This window comes from Hyaena hyaena, unplaced genomic scaffold (assembly GCF_003009895.1).
Source record: "Hyaena hyaena isolate Hyena2069 unplaced genomic scaffold, ASM300989v1 scaffold_636, whole genome shotgun sequence".
Taxonomy (NCBI): domain Eukaryota; kingdom Metazoa; phylum Chordata; class Mammalia; order Carnivora; family Hyaenidae; genus Hyaena; species Hyaena hyaena.
Genome location: NW_024081268.1, coordinates 500,384 through 513,577, shown reverse-complemented (window position 1 = coordinate 513,577; position 13,194 = coordinate 500,384). Strand labels below are relative to the sequence as shown.

Below are 13,194 nucleotides of genomic sequence, written 5' to 3'. Positions count from 1 at the left end.
GCTGAAGTCGGAGGCCCAACGGACTGAGCCACCTAGGTGCTCCTATTTTATCCTTAAAACAACAACAACAACAAAAACTGTCTTGAAGAGTTAAGATTTATAAAGTGTACACATCTCTCATGTCTCCTCTTTCCAGTTGTTCTAATTCCTTTTATTAGAATAGTTTAGCTATGTTGCATTTTTAAAGCATGTCTACATGCAGTTTTCTGTTCTTTTCATTACTTATTTCTTAATGTATGTCTTCAAATTTAATGCAAAATTTGTTGCTTTCATTAGAGTTTTAAACATTTTTCCTCTTCTTTTCCCCAAGCGCGTTTTCTTAATAAAGAGTTATTCTAAAATAAATCTGTAGCTTGCTATTCTGAAAGACCACAGATACACAGTGCTGTTTGACAAAGGCTGCTTTCATGAAGGCTTAAAGACTTTAATTTTCTAAAATAGTCAACATCTAGTCAAAGAGAGCTATTTGCAGAGACTGACTCTCAACTGTGACTAAAAATTGTATTTGGCTTTCCTGCAACTTGAAGAGATCTGTTGAATAGGCCACTCCATCTTCCAAGTGAATGACAGACCCCAAAATGTCATACAAGATAGACTTAGCAAGCAGGTAAATTAATAAGTGCAGATGACAGACAGGAAAATAGGAGTGAAGGAATATATAGATTCTGTCATTAGGATGGACAGAATGGACTCAATTCATATGTTAATTGTTTTCCATACTTTTATCCTGTAAAGGGGTATTTGATCTTTTAGTTGACTTAACAACACAAGTACACTATTAGTGTTTTCCAAAAATGAAGCAAAATAAAGAAAACTAATATGCTGGACAACTATTAAAGTATCTGTATTAAAGGGCGCCTGGGTGACTCAGTCGGTTAAGTGTCCTACTTCAGGTCAGGTCATGATCTTACGGTTCATGGGTTCGAGACCCACATTAGGCTCTGTGCTGACAGCTCAGAGCCTGGTGCCTGCTTCAGATTCTGTGTGTCTCTCTCTCTCTCTGACCCTCCTCTGCTCCTGCTGTCTCTCTCTCTCTCTCTCAGAAATAAACATTAAAATTTTTTTTAAAAAAATAAATAAAGTATCTGTAGTAAGCGAAAACATTCACATGGATTCCTATGCACATTAAGAATTATAAAGAAAGCCACCATGATGAGCATTTAAAGCTCTTTGGGAATATATGTCTCTCTCTCTCACACACACACTCATACACACACACACAACTGTAAACACAAATAGTTACTATTGACATCAATATACTTCCATTTATTCAAATTAAATTAGTTAGGAGAATTCTCCCCTTTTCTTCCTTCTGTTTTTTTCTTTATATTAAACAATTAATACACAAATATATATCTACAGTATAAGATTTCAGTTCCACAAAACAGTAAAAATAGAAGTGATATGATCTAGCAATTCCACTTCTGGGAGTATATTTGAAAGAAAATCATTATCTCAAAAAGCAATCTGTACCCGCATGTTCACTGCAGCAGCAGGATTTATAAATGCCAAGACATGAAAACAACCTAACTGTTCACTGGTGGATGAATGGATTAAAAAATGCAGTATATATGCGATGGAATATTATTCAATCTTAAAAAAGAAGGAAATATTACCATTGTGATATGAGACTTGAGGGTATTACGGTGAGTGAAATAAGTTAGAGAAATACAAACACTGTATGATATCACTTACATGTGCAATTTAAAAATATGAACTCACAGAAACAGAGAACAGATCGGTAGTTGCCAGAGGTGAGTGTGTGTCAAGTGAGTTTTCTCGATCCATCCAATCCTGCCTATTTTCTGTATCTTTTCAAAGTTTCTGATCTGCTTATGAGAATTTTTCACACCTTTCCTGATTACGAATTGTTCATTTAAAAAGTACATTTCATATCATTTCATGAAACCTGAGATAAGAGGGAAGTTAGAAAATGCTCAGTTGACTGCCTTGATCCAATTTCTGAAAACATGGCATGAAATTAAAAGTTACTATAGGTTGCCACTTGTGTATACCACAACTAAAAAGAAACAGGATCTCCTAGATGTCTTTCTTCTGAAGTGTATCATAAGGGATATTAAGCTGGTTTGCACTGGTAGACTCTGTTTTTTTTAACCAGAATCTGCTCTGATTGGCTGGCACCCGTGATGGACTGTAGTACTTAAGAGTATTAAGTGCCACTAAAGAAAAGAGGTAGAACCCAACTTCCTTATTTCCTAAGTCTATCTTCTGTATTTATATTTATATTATCTTGATCGTCACTATTTCCTCAGTGCCTGGAACAGAGCGTGGCCCATAGTAGAGATTTAAAGACACCACAACACAGATAAATATATGTTGAAAAGATATTTTGTCTCTATTTCCTCTCTTGAAATATCACTAGATCAATCCCTAGGCATTTTCAGATTGATAATTCATAATTATACATTTCAATTCATAATTCAATAAGGAGAGTTTTCACTAAGTTATAATATCAGTAAATGTACCAAGCAAAACTTAAAAAGATCATAGTCTATTATATCCAGATATCTGGATACCCCATCATACCCTATTCTCTTCTAAAGATAAATCACCAATAATAAAGAGACCAACAGAAAGTTAGTTTAAATTACTTTATTTTTCATAAGTTTCTAACACATGGTGTTAGAAAAATGAATTTTGGCACCATGACTCAGAACATTTTTCAAGTTTAACCTTTAAATTAAAAACAGTAGCTACAATAAGTATATTTAAACTGTACTCAGAAAAATGGTGAAAAATCAAGTCACAATTTTTTTTTTTTGGCTGGGGAATTTTTGTAAAGTGGGGTCAAGAAAAGGTAATCAAAAGAGTAAGAAGGGTAAATGGGAACTACACTGGGAAGATACAAAAGCAAATAACTCTCTCTGAAAAAGAAAAAGAATAAGGAGGGAGACAAAGGGCAAAGAGAAGAAGAAAGGCTCACCAACTTTATATTCCTGATATAAAATTCAAGTACTTAACAAAGTTTTTTAAAAATCATAAAATGCTACTACTAATCTCATGAAATTTTCTTTTCCTCACTGTTTTCTAGAATTAAAATTAAATGTCTGTTTTGACTTAAGGACACTTGCGGATTTTAAATTGATACTTGATATACTTTCAGAAATGGAAAGCCTTGAAAGCTTTCCTAAATCTAATACCTACTCAATATAATCCACCTTGGAAAATTCATCTGAAGGAATATAGGGTTTGATTTGTAATACAAATGTAACCAAAAAAACCTGTCCAACAATCTAAACAGAAATGTTTTCAACTGGCTCTGCACCTCAATTGTGTTTTGTACTAAGATTCTTGAGGAAAACCATTGCATAATATTTACTGTTCTTTGTATTCCTTCAGTAACTACTAGAAGAGGTACCTGCATAGATCATCAAAAAAGTACTCACACAATTACTTGTATACAAATTCAGTTATAACTCCAGTTTTCCAATGATTCAAAAATTGTCAATATTCATGCATATTCATTTTGTCTACATGTTGATAAACATTCTTCCCAAACTTTTATTAATAATAAAATATTATTGGTCTCAATTTTCACTTGTACATTTGTAGCTGAATATTTTATCAAATGAAACATGAATTCAGTAAGTTGTCATTATTCTCAGAGACAATAGGCATAGAAATAAATATTTGCTTTTATTTTTTTTCTTCTTCAATCTGTGTTTTAAGGCTCAGAGCAGACCATTATGAAATATCAAACAATTTTTTACAAAAAGTTTTTCAAACGTTTGGCCAAAGTGAAGTTGTTCTGTTGAAGGTACTTAAATATTCCTCTCATCTTCTCAAGCACAACTCCAAAGACATGTTCATCCATTCCGAAAGAAAAATTCATTTTCCTGAAAAGTACATAACTTAGGGGTCTATAAATGACACTGCAATGTATCTCGTTCCATTTTTAACAGGAAGTCCTTCGTGCAAATGTGTGAGTCTCCCTGGATGCATGAAGCTCCAGCCTTTTCTGGGTGATTCAATAGAGCAGTTATACCTCAGAAATTTGCATCCACCTCCCTAGAAGAGATGGAACAAATAAATGTATCAGCTTATTGTTTGATTTTTAATTGGTGGCAAAATTTAAGTCATGCCATCTAAACAGATCTAAAAAATAAAAGGTAAGAGCCTTATCGTAATGACATATTTCTTTTAAAAAAATGGAAAAAATCAAAGCCACAATTACTTGAAAATCTTCTCCCACGTTATTGAGTGCAATGTTGATGGTAAATGTAGAAGCATCATGATGAGGGCGAAGAGAGCGCTGCCTTTCAGGGGAGTATTTTACTACAAAATTCAATAGTGCAAACCCCTAAAAAAAGCAAAGAAAACCAATGAATTTGTTTATAATAAAAATATAAAATAGCACATTTGTGTAAAAACTAGTAGGAGGTAGACAGGAGGAATGGGAGCATAACTACCTTTGTATAATAACCTGCGAAGACCTTCAGTGTAACGGGTGCAATAAACTCCCGGATAAAATGAAGCCATACATTCTCCAGATCAATTTGCTTCATGTGGATATCATCAGTTGGGACATTTTCATAACCACCAGATATACGGCTATCCTGGAAACAGCATTAATGATGTCATAAAGTGTAGTCCACATGCAATTCACATTTATATTACCTTGGAATTTTTTTCAACCACAAGATCATAATAGACAATAAAAATAGCAGTTGTTCACTTATGGTGTACCATCTGCTTTAATTGCAAAACCATCAAAATAACTTAGATAACGTGGCTTTGCAAATGTATCACGAGGAAGCAAAGTACTGTAGAGTGAGTGGACTCCTTTCTTATTAATATACATGTGAGGTCTGACTATAAAGTAAATAAAACTTACTTCCAAAGCCCTCCAATGCCCCCTAAAAAAATTAAGATTTTTACAGTACCCTTCAGGCAGTCTTAGTTACTTGATGAATAAAGATTCTTGCTTGTCTGCACTTTGGATCCCCTATCACTGAAAACAGGCTTTCCCTGCTATGTTCCCCACTTCAATTTTATGATACCTAAAATCCTTCTATGATTGCTTTTTATTATCCTACAACCAGATGACTTCTAATTCTTCCTCATACTTTGAACTTCCGTCTCTCTGGTCGGCTAACTAGCTGGGGTATGAAGTTGAACAGAGGCAGTAATATTAGAGTATTTTCCTAGAAATCCTTGGTATTGTTAAGGAACAGGCATCTGTGGATTCTCAGAGGAAAAGAAACACACTGAACCACCAACAGTAATGCTTCCTGCTAAGTCTTTGACATTGAATGTAAATTCAAAACTGAATTACACCAATGGCATTCAAACAGATTTCTTCTTCCAACGTTTACACACGAGAAAAAGCTTTGGCAGTCAACCTAATAAACTTTGTCTTGGTATTTTCACTACAGCTCACTGAAAATTCAGAGAAGAAAAACTGGCCTTGGAAAAGAGGAATACCATACAATAGACATATATTTCCTTACCCTTCCAGCCTGTAGACACTGACCTTTAGAAACCAGCTAGTGTAACTGCATATATACATGAGAAACTGAGGCCAGATAGATTAAATGCTACCAGAGTTCTCTTAACAGCCTTGGCTAGCCCCTGCATAATTTTAGGTCCAGAAGTCAGAGATACCTGACGAAACAGACAAATCTCCTCTACCTTCTCTAAATCTAAATATCTACCCTTGCTCTTATCCAACATACAGATTGTAGTTCTTTGCGTGAAATTACAACTTACATGATGTTTCCCCCCAGACCACTGGCCATAATGCTCCATTTCTTCCACCAATTCATCACAGGCTTTTTCAGAAAAGATGGGAAACCAAAAGACATCGGGACAAGGCTATAAAGCAAGGCATCATCATTAACAGAATAACACTGTGTCTTTTAACTAATAAATGGCACTGCAAAAGTAACTGGATGGAATAGTCAATATTCATCTCACTTAGATGCCTTTTTAAGAGGTTTGTCCAATATCACTGACACTAATGTTACAAATAATAGTTTTTTTAACACTAAGACTTTTTTTGTCTTGCATTTTAACATCTGTAAAATCAAGACATATCTTAGACTCACATTTGATCAGGCAGCCACTGTGATGTAGTTGTAATGTTACAGTGTATGTACACTTGATCAAATTTTCAGTTTCACCTTGTGTGTATGTTTATAGCTGTGTGTGTTCATGTACACGTGTGTACTTAGCTGATGTTGCACTTGAGTTGACTTGCGCTTTCAAATGTTTTTTTTAAATAATTTACACTACGATTTGCCACTGAAAAGAAAGTTATTATGTATACAGTGCTCTACAACATATGATAACATCTATACCTTAGTAAGTCTAAAATAGCTCTTTCAATATGTATAAAATTAAAAATTCTAAATGAATAGAAAAAATTGTGTCATAGTTGAATTGGCAGTATTCTGATCTTTTCTTATAATACACAAAATAACAGCATCTCAGAATCAAAGATGCCCTACTTTCTCTGAAATAAGGTATTAACAACAGTTTGGAACACTAATCTAAAAAGGAGTTCATTTTTTAAAAGATGTCTTTGAGAAGAGACTCTTAAAGATCAATTTCCTTCAAAGATACACTTTTATTGAATGAGGCCTACACCAGAGAGTTGCCAAAGGTTCCTTATTTTGGGGGACTGGGATAGCTATAACATTTGGAAGTATGCCCAAAAAAGGGAATGGTCTTAAAATTATGGTTGGTCTCCATGTTCTACATTTTTACAACTATATGACCCTTAAAGTTAATTTTAGCCACAGGATGGCTTCTCCACTTTCATAACATCCTCTGATAAAGCAATATTGTATTAAATTGTTCCCTTCTGGAAAACATAGTAAAAGTACTCTACACATCATCGAAATTATTAATACAAACCTGTTCAACTATATTTTCAGTGAAAATCTTTGAATAATCCCGGTTTATATACTTTTCCTTCCAGTCCTACCAAAAAAAATCATTTGCATGGATTAAAGCAAATACTTTTTAATAATAGAAATTTAATAAATAATACACATTTTAGAAATTGTCAATTTATAAGTGACTATGTGTACTGGACAAAAAAGGAATTTTCATAAACCACAGTGTATGCTTTTTAAACTCTGACTCTGTACATGTTCACATCATTCAATATAACATGACATTTTTATGTTTTAGAACTCAAGATTTTAAAATTTGAATAATCTTATAACAATTAGATTTGCATGCTGCATTCTATGCATAAACATAGGGATAGGTAAATATGGGCTTAAAAGTTAATGATAAAGAGCAAAATCCTAACAAATACTAGTAAAAATAAGCAAATTAATCAACTAGGGTCTTATTCATCTATACAGGACTTTAATAGTAAATTACTCCAAAATAGTTTTGATATTTTAAAATGTATTTAAATTTTCTTCACTTCAGTTTTTACTATGTAGTAACAAAGAATGATCATGGGTTACTAATTCTTTCATTTCTTCTAGTTACTGAAATTAAGGTATAGAACCATACATTAAGAAATAGCTCGTCTCTATGCTAATTCATGAAACCTAATTTTTCTTTGACTAATCTCTGATACGTAAACCACATACTAAGATATCTCAATTTTTGTCAATATCGGCTAAGGAATTCTCTTACTGAGTCAAGTGTTTTATTTAAAAATCACATATTTAAAGGGTATAAATGAAAATGTGGAGTGATTTAGTATCAAAAAAAATCTCTTCTAAAATGTATTTAGACAAGTTTAACAAAATTCTTAATTTTCTCTTTACAAAGTATAAATATAGGGAACCAGAAAAGAAGACTTGCGGTATAGACTCAAAATAATTCCAATCAAAATATGTTTCAACAAATATTTGTCTGGAAATATCCTTTGAGGCCACATTTCAGAGAAGCCCTGATAATGTGTATGTCATTCTTAGATTTTGCACATCTCTGCTTATATATAGATACGAAAGAACCAGCTATCTTCAAATCCTTTAATAAATTTCATTTATACATAGTATATAATTATAAGAATCAAATTACTCTATCATCTCATTAATCCCTTCAATATTGATTAGTTCTCTGATTTCAAAATATGGAGGAAATTAGAAAGAAATAATTATATTTTTTCAAAATCTTTACATATTTTTATGCATCAATACTAAATTTTAAAGAAAAATATCCCTAAGATCTTACATTAAGGCATTAATGTCTCATTTTAGGTAACCTTTCAATTATCATTTAACAAATTCTTACTTTAGTAATTTCTTAGAAATTCTGAAAATGGGACAGTGGTCAAATATTCTGCTATGGGACATCCCTCATGAGGCTAATTTATCTAAAACAAAACAAAGCCATGGAAAGAAAAGCAGTTCCAACTTACTTCTGATGTTTCCATTTCATATTCTCCAGTTATGAATTCTGACACAAATGTCTACAATTCAGGATATAATTTGGGACATTTTTTTCAGGAGCTAATATTACCTAACAAATAAAATAATTCTATTCCTCAAAATAACCAAGAGACTCAGTGCCAAAGTAAAATGTATGATTCCACTCTCACTGTTTAAAAAGCCTCTCTTTAATTATACTCTTGTGAAAGATGAAGAGATGTAGCTTAAATGTAACAAAAATACTTTTAAAATACAAAAATGTGAAAAGATATTCTTTTTCTATTCCACAAAATCTTCAGAGACTTTGAATTTACTCTCCCTGGATGTCAACTACTCCTACAAAATAAAAGACAATTCTGATCAGGTAGATTCAGTCTTTTAATTTAAAACTTTTACCATTGGCAAGAGGAAAGCTGTAAACAGTAGCATTTCAGAGATGAATGCTAAAGAGGGTATTTTTCCTAGAACAAATGTTCCAATTAGACTGAATAGACTCCAGCAAGACAAAAAAAGGAATGAATTCCTTTATGATTCAAATCTTGAAGCTAAGAAATAATTTTAGAGTTTAGAAGGAAATAGTTTCCTCAACTTAAGACTTTCTAGATACGCTGAATCCACTTACTCTGCAGTTTTCTCTGGCTGTCTTTGGTGTACATTCAAAAAATTGTTATAAAAAATAAGTAAGATAATATAAAATGTATTTTCCCAATCTAACTTCTTGAATTATCTTCTTTAAAAAATTTTTTTTTATGTTTTATTTATTTCTGAGAGAGAGACACACAGCATGAGCAGGAGAGGGTCAGAGAGAGAGGGAGAGACAGAATCCGAAACAGGCTCCTGGCTCGGAGCTAGCGGTCAGCACAGAGCATGACATGGGGCTCGAACCCACCAACCTTGAGATCATGACCTAAGCCGAAGTCGGACGTTTAACTGACTGAGCCACCCAGGCACCCCTTGAATTCTCTTCTTAAAAATCAAAATATAACATTGTCATAAGGGAGCTACTTGTAAACAGTTTTTCTGAAATTACAATAAAAAATTTGATGATGCTTTTGAATATATAAAAGAGAAACATTAAGAGAAACTGATAATTCCTTTCTCCATACCTAATATATGTCTATATTTTTAAAATTCTTGGTAAGGAAATATAATCAATTGTAGCTTTTAAAAAAATACTTAATATTATATTAAATTATTATAATTAATATACCAATTATAATTAATATTGTTATAATATTTTTAAAAGGTAAAACCGATATATTTTTAAACTTTTTTAACTTTAACTTTTTAAAAGCCTCATCACATTTTCTTGTTATTAACCCAACTGATTTACATCCAAAAATAAGAAATAAATGAAGTTGAGCATGAAATACATACCACAGGATTTTCAAAAATCTGCCAGAGGTCATTGTTATAATGGGAAGTATTGTAATTAGCAGTTGATAAAAGTCTTCCAAATTCATGTCTATTAGAAATGTACATAAACACACCCTATGTGCCAAAGAATAACACTATTAACAATCATAGAGGAAAGTACAAGAAAATAAACTTAACCATAGGAAATATATATGAGATATTAATTTCAACTTTTATATCTCATTCCTGAACATGCATTTTATTTTTCACGTAAAACATGCATGATTTAAAGTAAAAGAAATAAAATGTTTATTAATTATGAATTCAGGCACCACACAAAACTAATTGATAGCACTGACACTCAACTGAAAAAAAGAAGAGGAAGAATGACTGTTTTTGTCCCTTTCTCATTGATCCTAGATGTAGACATCAGGGGAAAAAAGTCCTGTTTGAAAGCAGAAATATTTTTGAGACACCAAGTGCAATGAATTGTACCTCTTTTGGCTTCTTTCCCTTTCAAAGAAGACGTCACATTTTAAACAAGAATTCAAATGTCAATATTTTTACATCAGACTATGTCATTCTCTTTCATCCTGATGTTTAAAAACTGAACACAGAAATTACTTATTCATTAAAGGCAGTTAAAGAAAATCAGTCTCGTTTCCTTGCCTTAAACCAAATAAATGTGGCAAAAACCACTATGGTAAGGCTGTTTCTTTTTGTACCTGTTTTAATGGTAAAAAGGTTAGTTATTAATAAAAAAAATAATGAAGGGTACCCAGATCTCATTTTAATCAAAATGTACTTCTTACTTACTCCTACTTCTTCTCTCCCTTTAAAAAAACAAAACTAGAAAAACCAGTGAAAGAGATTTCGGTTTAACTTTCTCATCTGTCAACCATAAAATGTATATCAGCCTAAAGAACTAAGAGTTGAATATCATACAATGCCCATCCTCAACACACAAAACATATACACACACACACCAATTAAGAACCAATGAATACCAACATTTTACCATGCTAAATGGAAAGAAGACTGTTAAAGAAAGTCTTACTGTTAGGCAATATACCATATCTAGTATTAATTAAATAAACAAAAATAAATAAAAATAAATAAAAATAACACCTTTGGGGGGCTGAGCATTTGGAATGTTTCCGGAGTAGGGGAGTCTTTTTCCCTTTGTAAAGTCTAAAATGAAGAGAAGCATTGCGTAAGTTGACCCGCACACCCATACTCTCTCAGGTATTCTTAGGTAAATAAAATTAGCAGCCCTTGATCAAAAGCTGACATTCAGAAATGTCCTTCATAGACAACATGCATAACAAGCAAAGCTTAGAGTGCACACAAAGAAACAACTCCAGCCCTTTCTTTTTTTTTTTTTTTTGGTCAAACATAAATCCAAGCTCATTCCTTAGTAGAATTTTCATTAGACACAAAATTAAGACAAAGGAAAAAATGTGTAAGACAGGCCATTCCAGGATGCGCTGTTGAGTCAAATTAGCAGAAGATGAGCACAAATTACAATCACAAGTACTGAAGATACATACTCAATATAACAATGCACATAGGTCTGTAGGAAAAACAAATACACTCCAACAATACATGCCTTATTAAACTAGAAAAAAATACTTGCCAACTTTTCTGATTTTTCCCCAAATCACATTTGTATATATAAATTTGAATAAAATAACCCAATCATTTCTAAAACAAAACTATACAGATACGTTTGTTTTAAAACATTTACACATTTTGAAAAACAAACTGTTTTCTATGATCATTGAAATTTTACAGTGAACGTATACCTGTAGAACAGCAATGTATCATTATTCTTCACATAGATTAAATACACTTCATATCCCAATCCTTCTCCCAGTTTAGTGGTGAGGAATGGCTTTTGAGCAGTGTGCAGGTTATAACAATAGAGAGAATAATGGAGACATTGATTTCAGGACAAAAACAAAAGTGTGTTCTTCTTAAATGTGTAAATGATGTTTCATCCAGACTTTATCTAATCAATTTAATTAGATCAGGTCTCCACTATAAAATTTCAAATGAAAGTAAACACGAGTTCTTAAAAATGCAAAGCTAATTTGTAACAAGTCAGCTGAAATCTTTCTAAGTTAGCCTAAGCACCAAACCGAACATTTTTCAAACTGTTTCTACAGATAAATGTTCACTAATTATGCTTTATAACTGCTCCCCATTTTTCAATACAGAACCAAAAAAATTGGCTAGTACTTACAAATTAGAAAGAAAAGGAGCATCAAAACACATTGACACATGAACTGGTAAAGCAAGCCATTTTATAAGAACATTCGAGCACGCCAACATTGCATACCCTACCATTTCTCTAGCGTTCCGGCACAGAGCCATATCAGGATCCAATTTATCACGAACAAAGTAGTTCCTTTCATTCATCTCTGATCGAAGCGTCTTTCCCTTAATTAAGTACACATTAGCCATGTATGGGACATTCCATATCCCTCTGAAAGTAAAGACAAGACATTCCAAAATACCAGAAATAAAAAAAATACTTAAAGGTTTATTTTTATGTTTTTAAAATAAATGCCCTGTATGCTTTTAAATTTTGTGTATATAAATTATTGAATCAAATTACATGCAAATGCAAACACATTTTATGATATTTAAAATACTTTTACACACATCTATGATATTACTTGTGACACACTACAATTTTTATATGATAAATCATCATTTCCCTATATAAACTACATTTTAAGGCCTGTTATCTGTTAAGCATTTTGACTATAATCCTTCACTTCATTATTCTAGTTGGAGTATAACACAGAAAGTATTTCCAGTTAGGATCAAGCAGATTGATGGCAAAAATAATCACATACACCCTGTGATATACTACAACTAGCTCACACTGGCTCCCAGAGCACATAGCTTCACTTCCCAAGTCTGTACTCAGTGACTTCATGTTGGAAGCTTGAAATGAGCCATAGCAGGGACATTTACACCACAGAAATTGTTGAACACTGCAAATCAGAGCATCCCTCAACCCCCAAGATGCAATTGTTAGACATCTACCTGCACACCCCTGAATACAACCTATAAGTTTCCTAAAAATTTCCTTGAAATTCACTAAGTCATCTCAAATTTCTATAAAGAGAGAAGACATAATAAAAATATAGCTAGAAGTACATGAGTGTTGAGAGACACTATTTTGTCCTTTATTCTTCCTCACATTTGTCTTTTCATTCTGAACATGACTCATTTCCTAAGAACAGCAAGTAAGGTTTCACCTGAAGGCATATTTCTGTTGCTTTTAGAGAACAAAAAAAAAGATCTTTACCAAGGAAATGTAGTTAGGTATTAAAAGGAATATGATTTCATTTTGTCTTGCTCGATGAGCCTCAAAGGAAATAGCCATAAAAATATACAATGTGTCATCTGATTTCAGAAATTTATCACTGGCAGAGTAGGCAGTGTCTCAGTTTTGAAGAAATAC

General features: G+C 32.5%; 1 protein-coding gene across 2 annotated transcripts in view; it reads right to left on the bottom strand.

Annotated features, from left to right (window-relative positions):
* Positions 1 to 3,502: 3,502 nt before the first annotated feature.
* PLOD2 (procollagen-lysine,2-oxoglutarate 5-dioxygenase 2) overlaps positions 3,503 to 13,194 on the bottom strand; it is a 97,410-nt gene continuing 87,718 nt past the window's right edge. The window contains exons 13-20 of one of the 2 annotated variants that reach the window (XM_039216490.1): positions 12,063 to 12,204; positions 10,845 to 10,907; positions 9,738 to 9,851; positions 6,880 to 6,945; positions 5,731 to 5,835; positions 4,431 to 4,577; positions 4,196 to 4,321; positions 3,503 to 4,029 (exon numbers count right to left, since the gene is read on the bottom strand). In XM_039216490.1, the coding sequence (XP_039072421.1) occupies positions 3,874 to 4,029; positions 4,196 to 4,321; positions 4,431 to 4,577; positions 5,731 to 5,835; positions 6,880 to 6,945; positions 9,738 to 9,851; positions 10,845 to 10,907; positions 12,063 to 12,204 (919 nt within the window). In that variant the 3' untranslated portion in view covers positions 3,503 to 3,873. The remainder of the gene's footprint in view (positions 4,030 to 4,195; positions 4,322 to 4,430; positions 4,578 to 5,730; positions 5,836 to 6,879; positions 6,946 to 9,737; positions 9,852 to 10,844; positions 10,908 to 12,062; positions 12,205 to 13,194) is intronic. The other variant, XM_039216491.1, reaches the window with a different exon arrangement.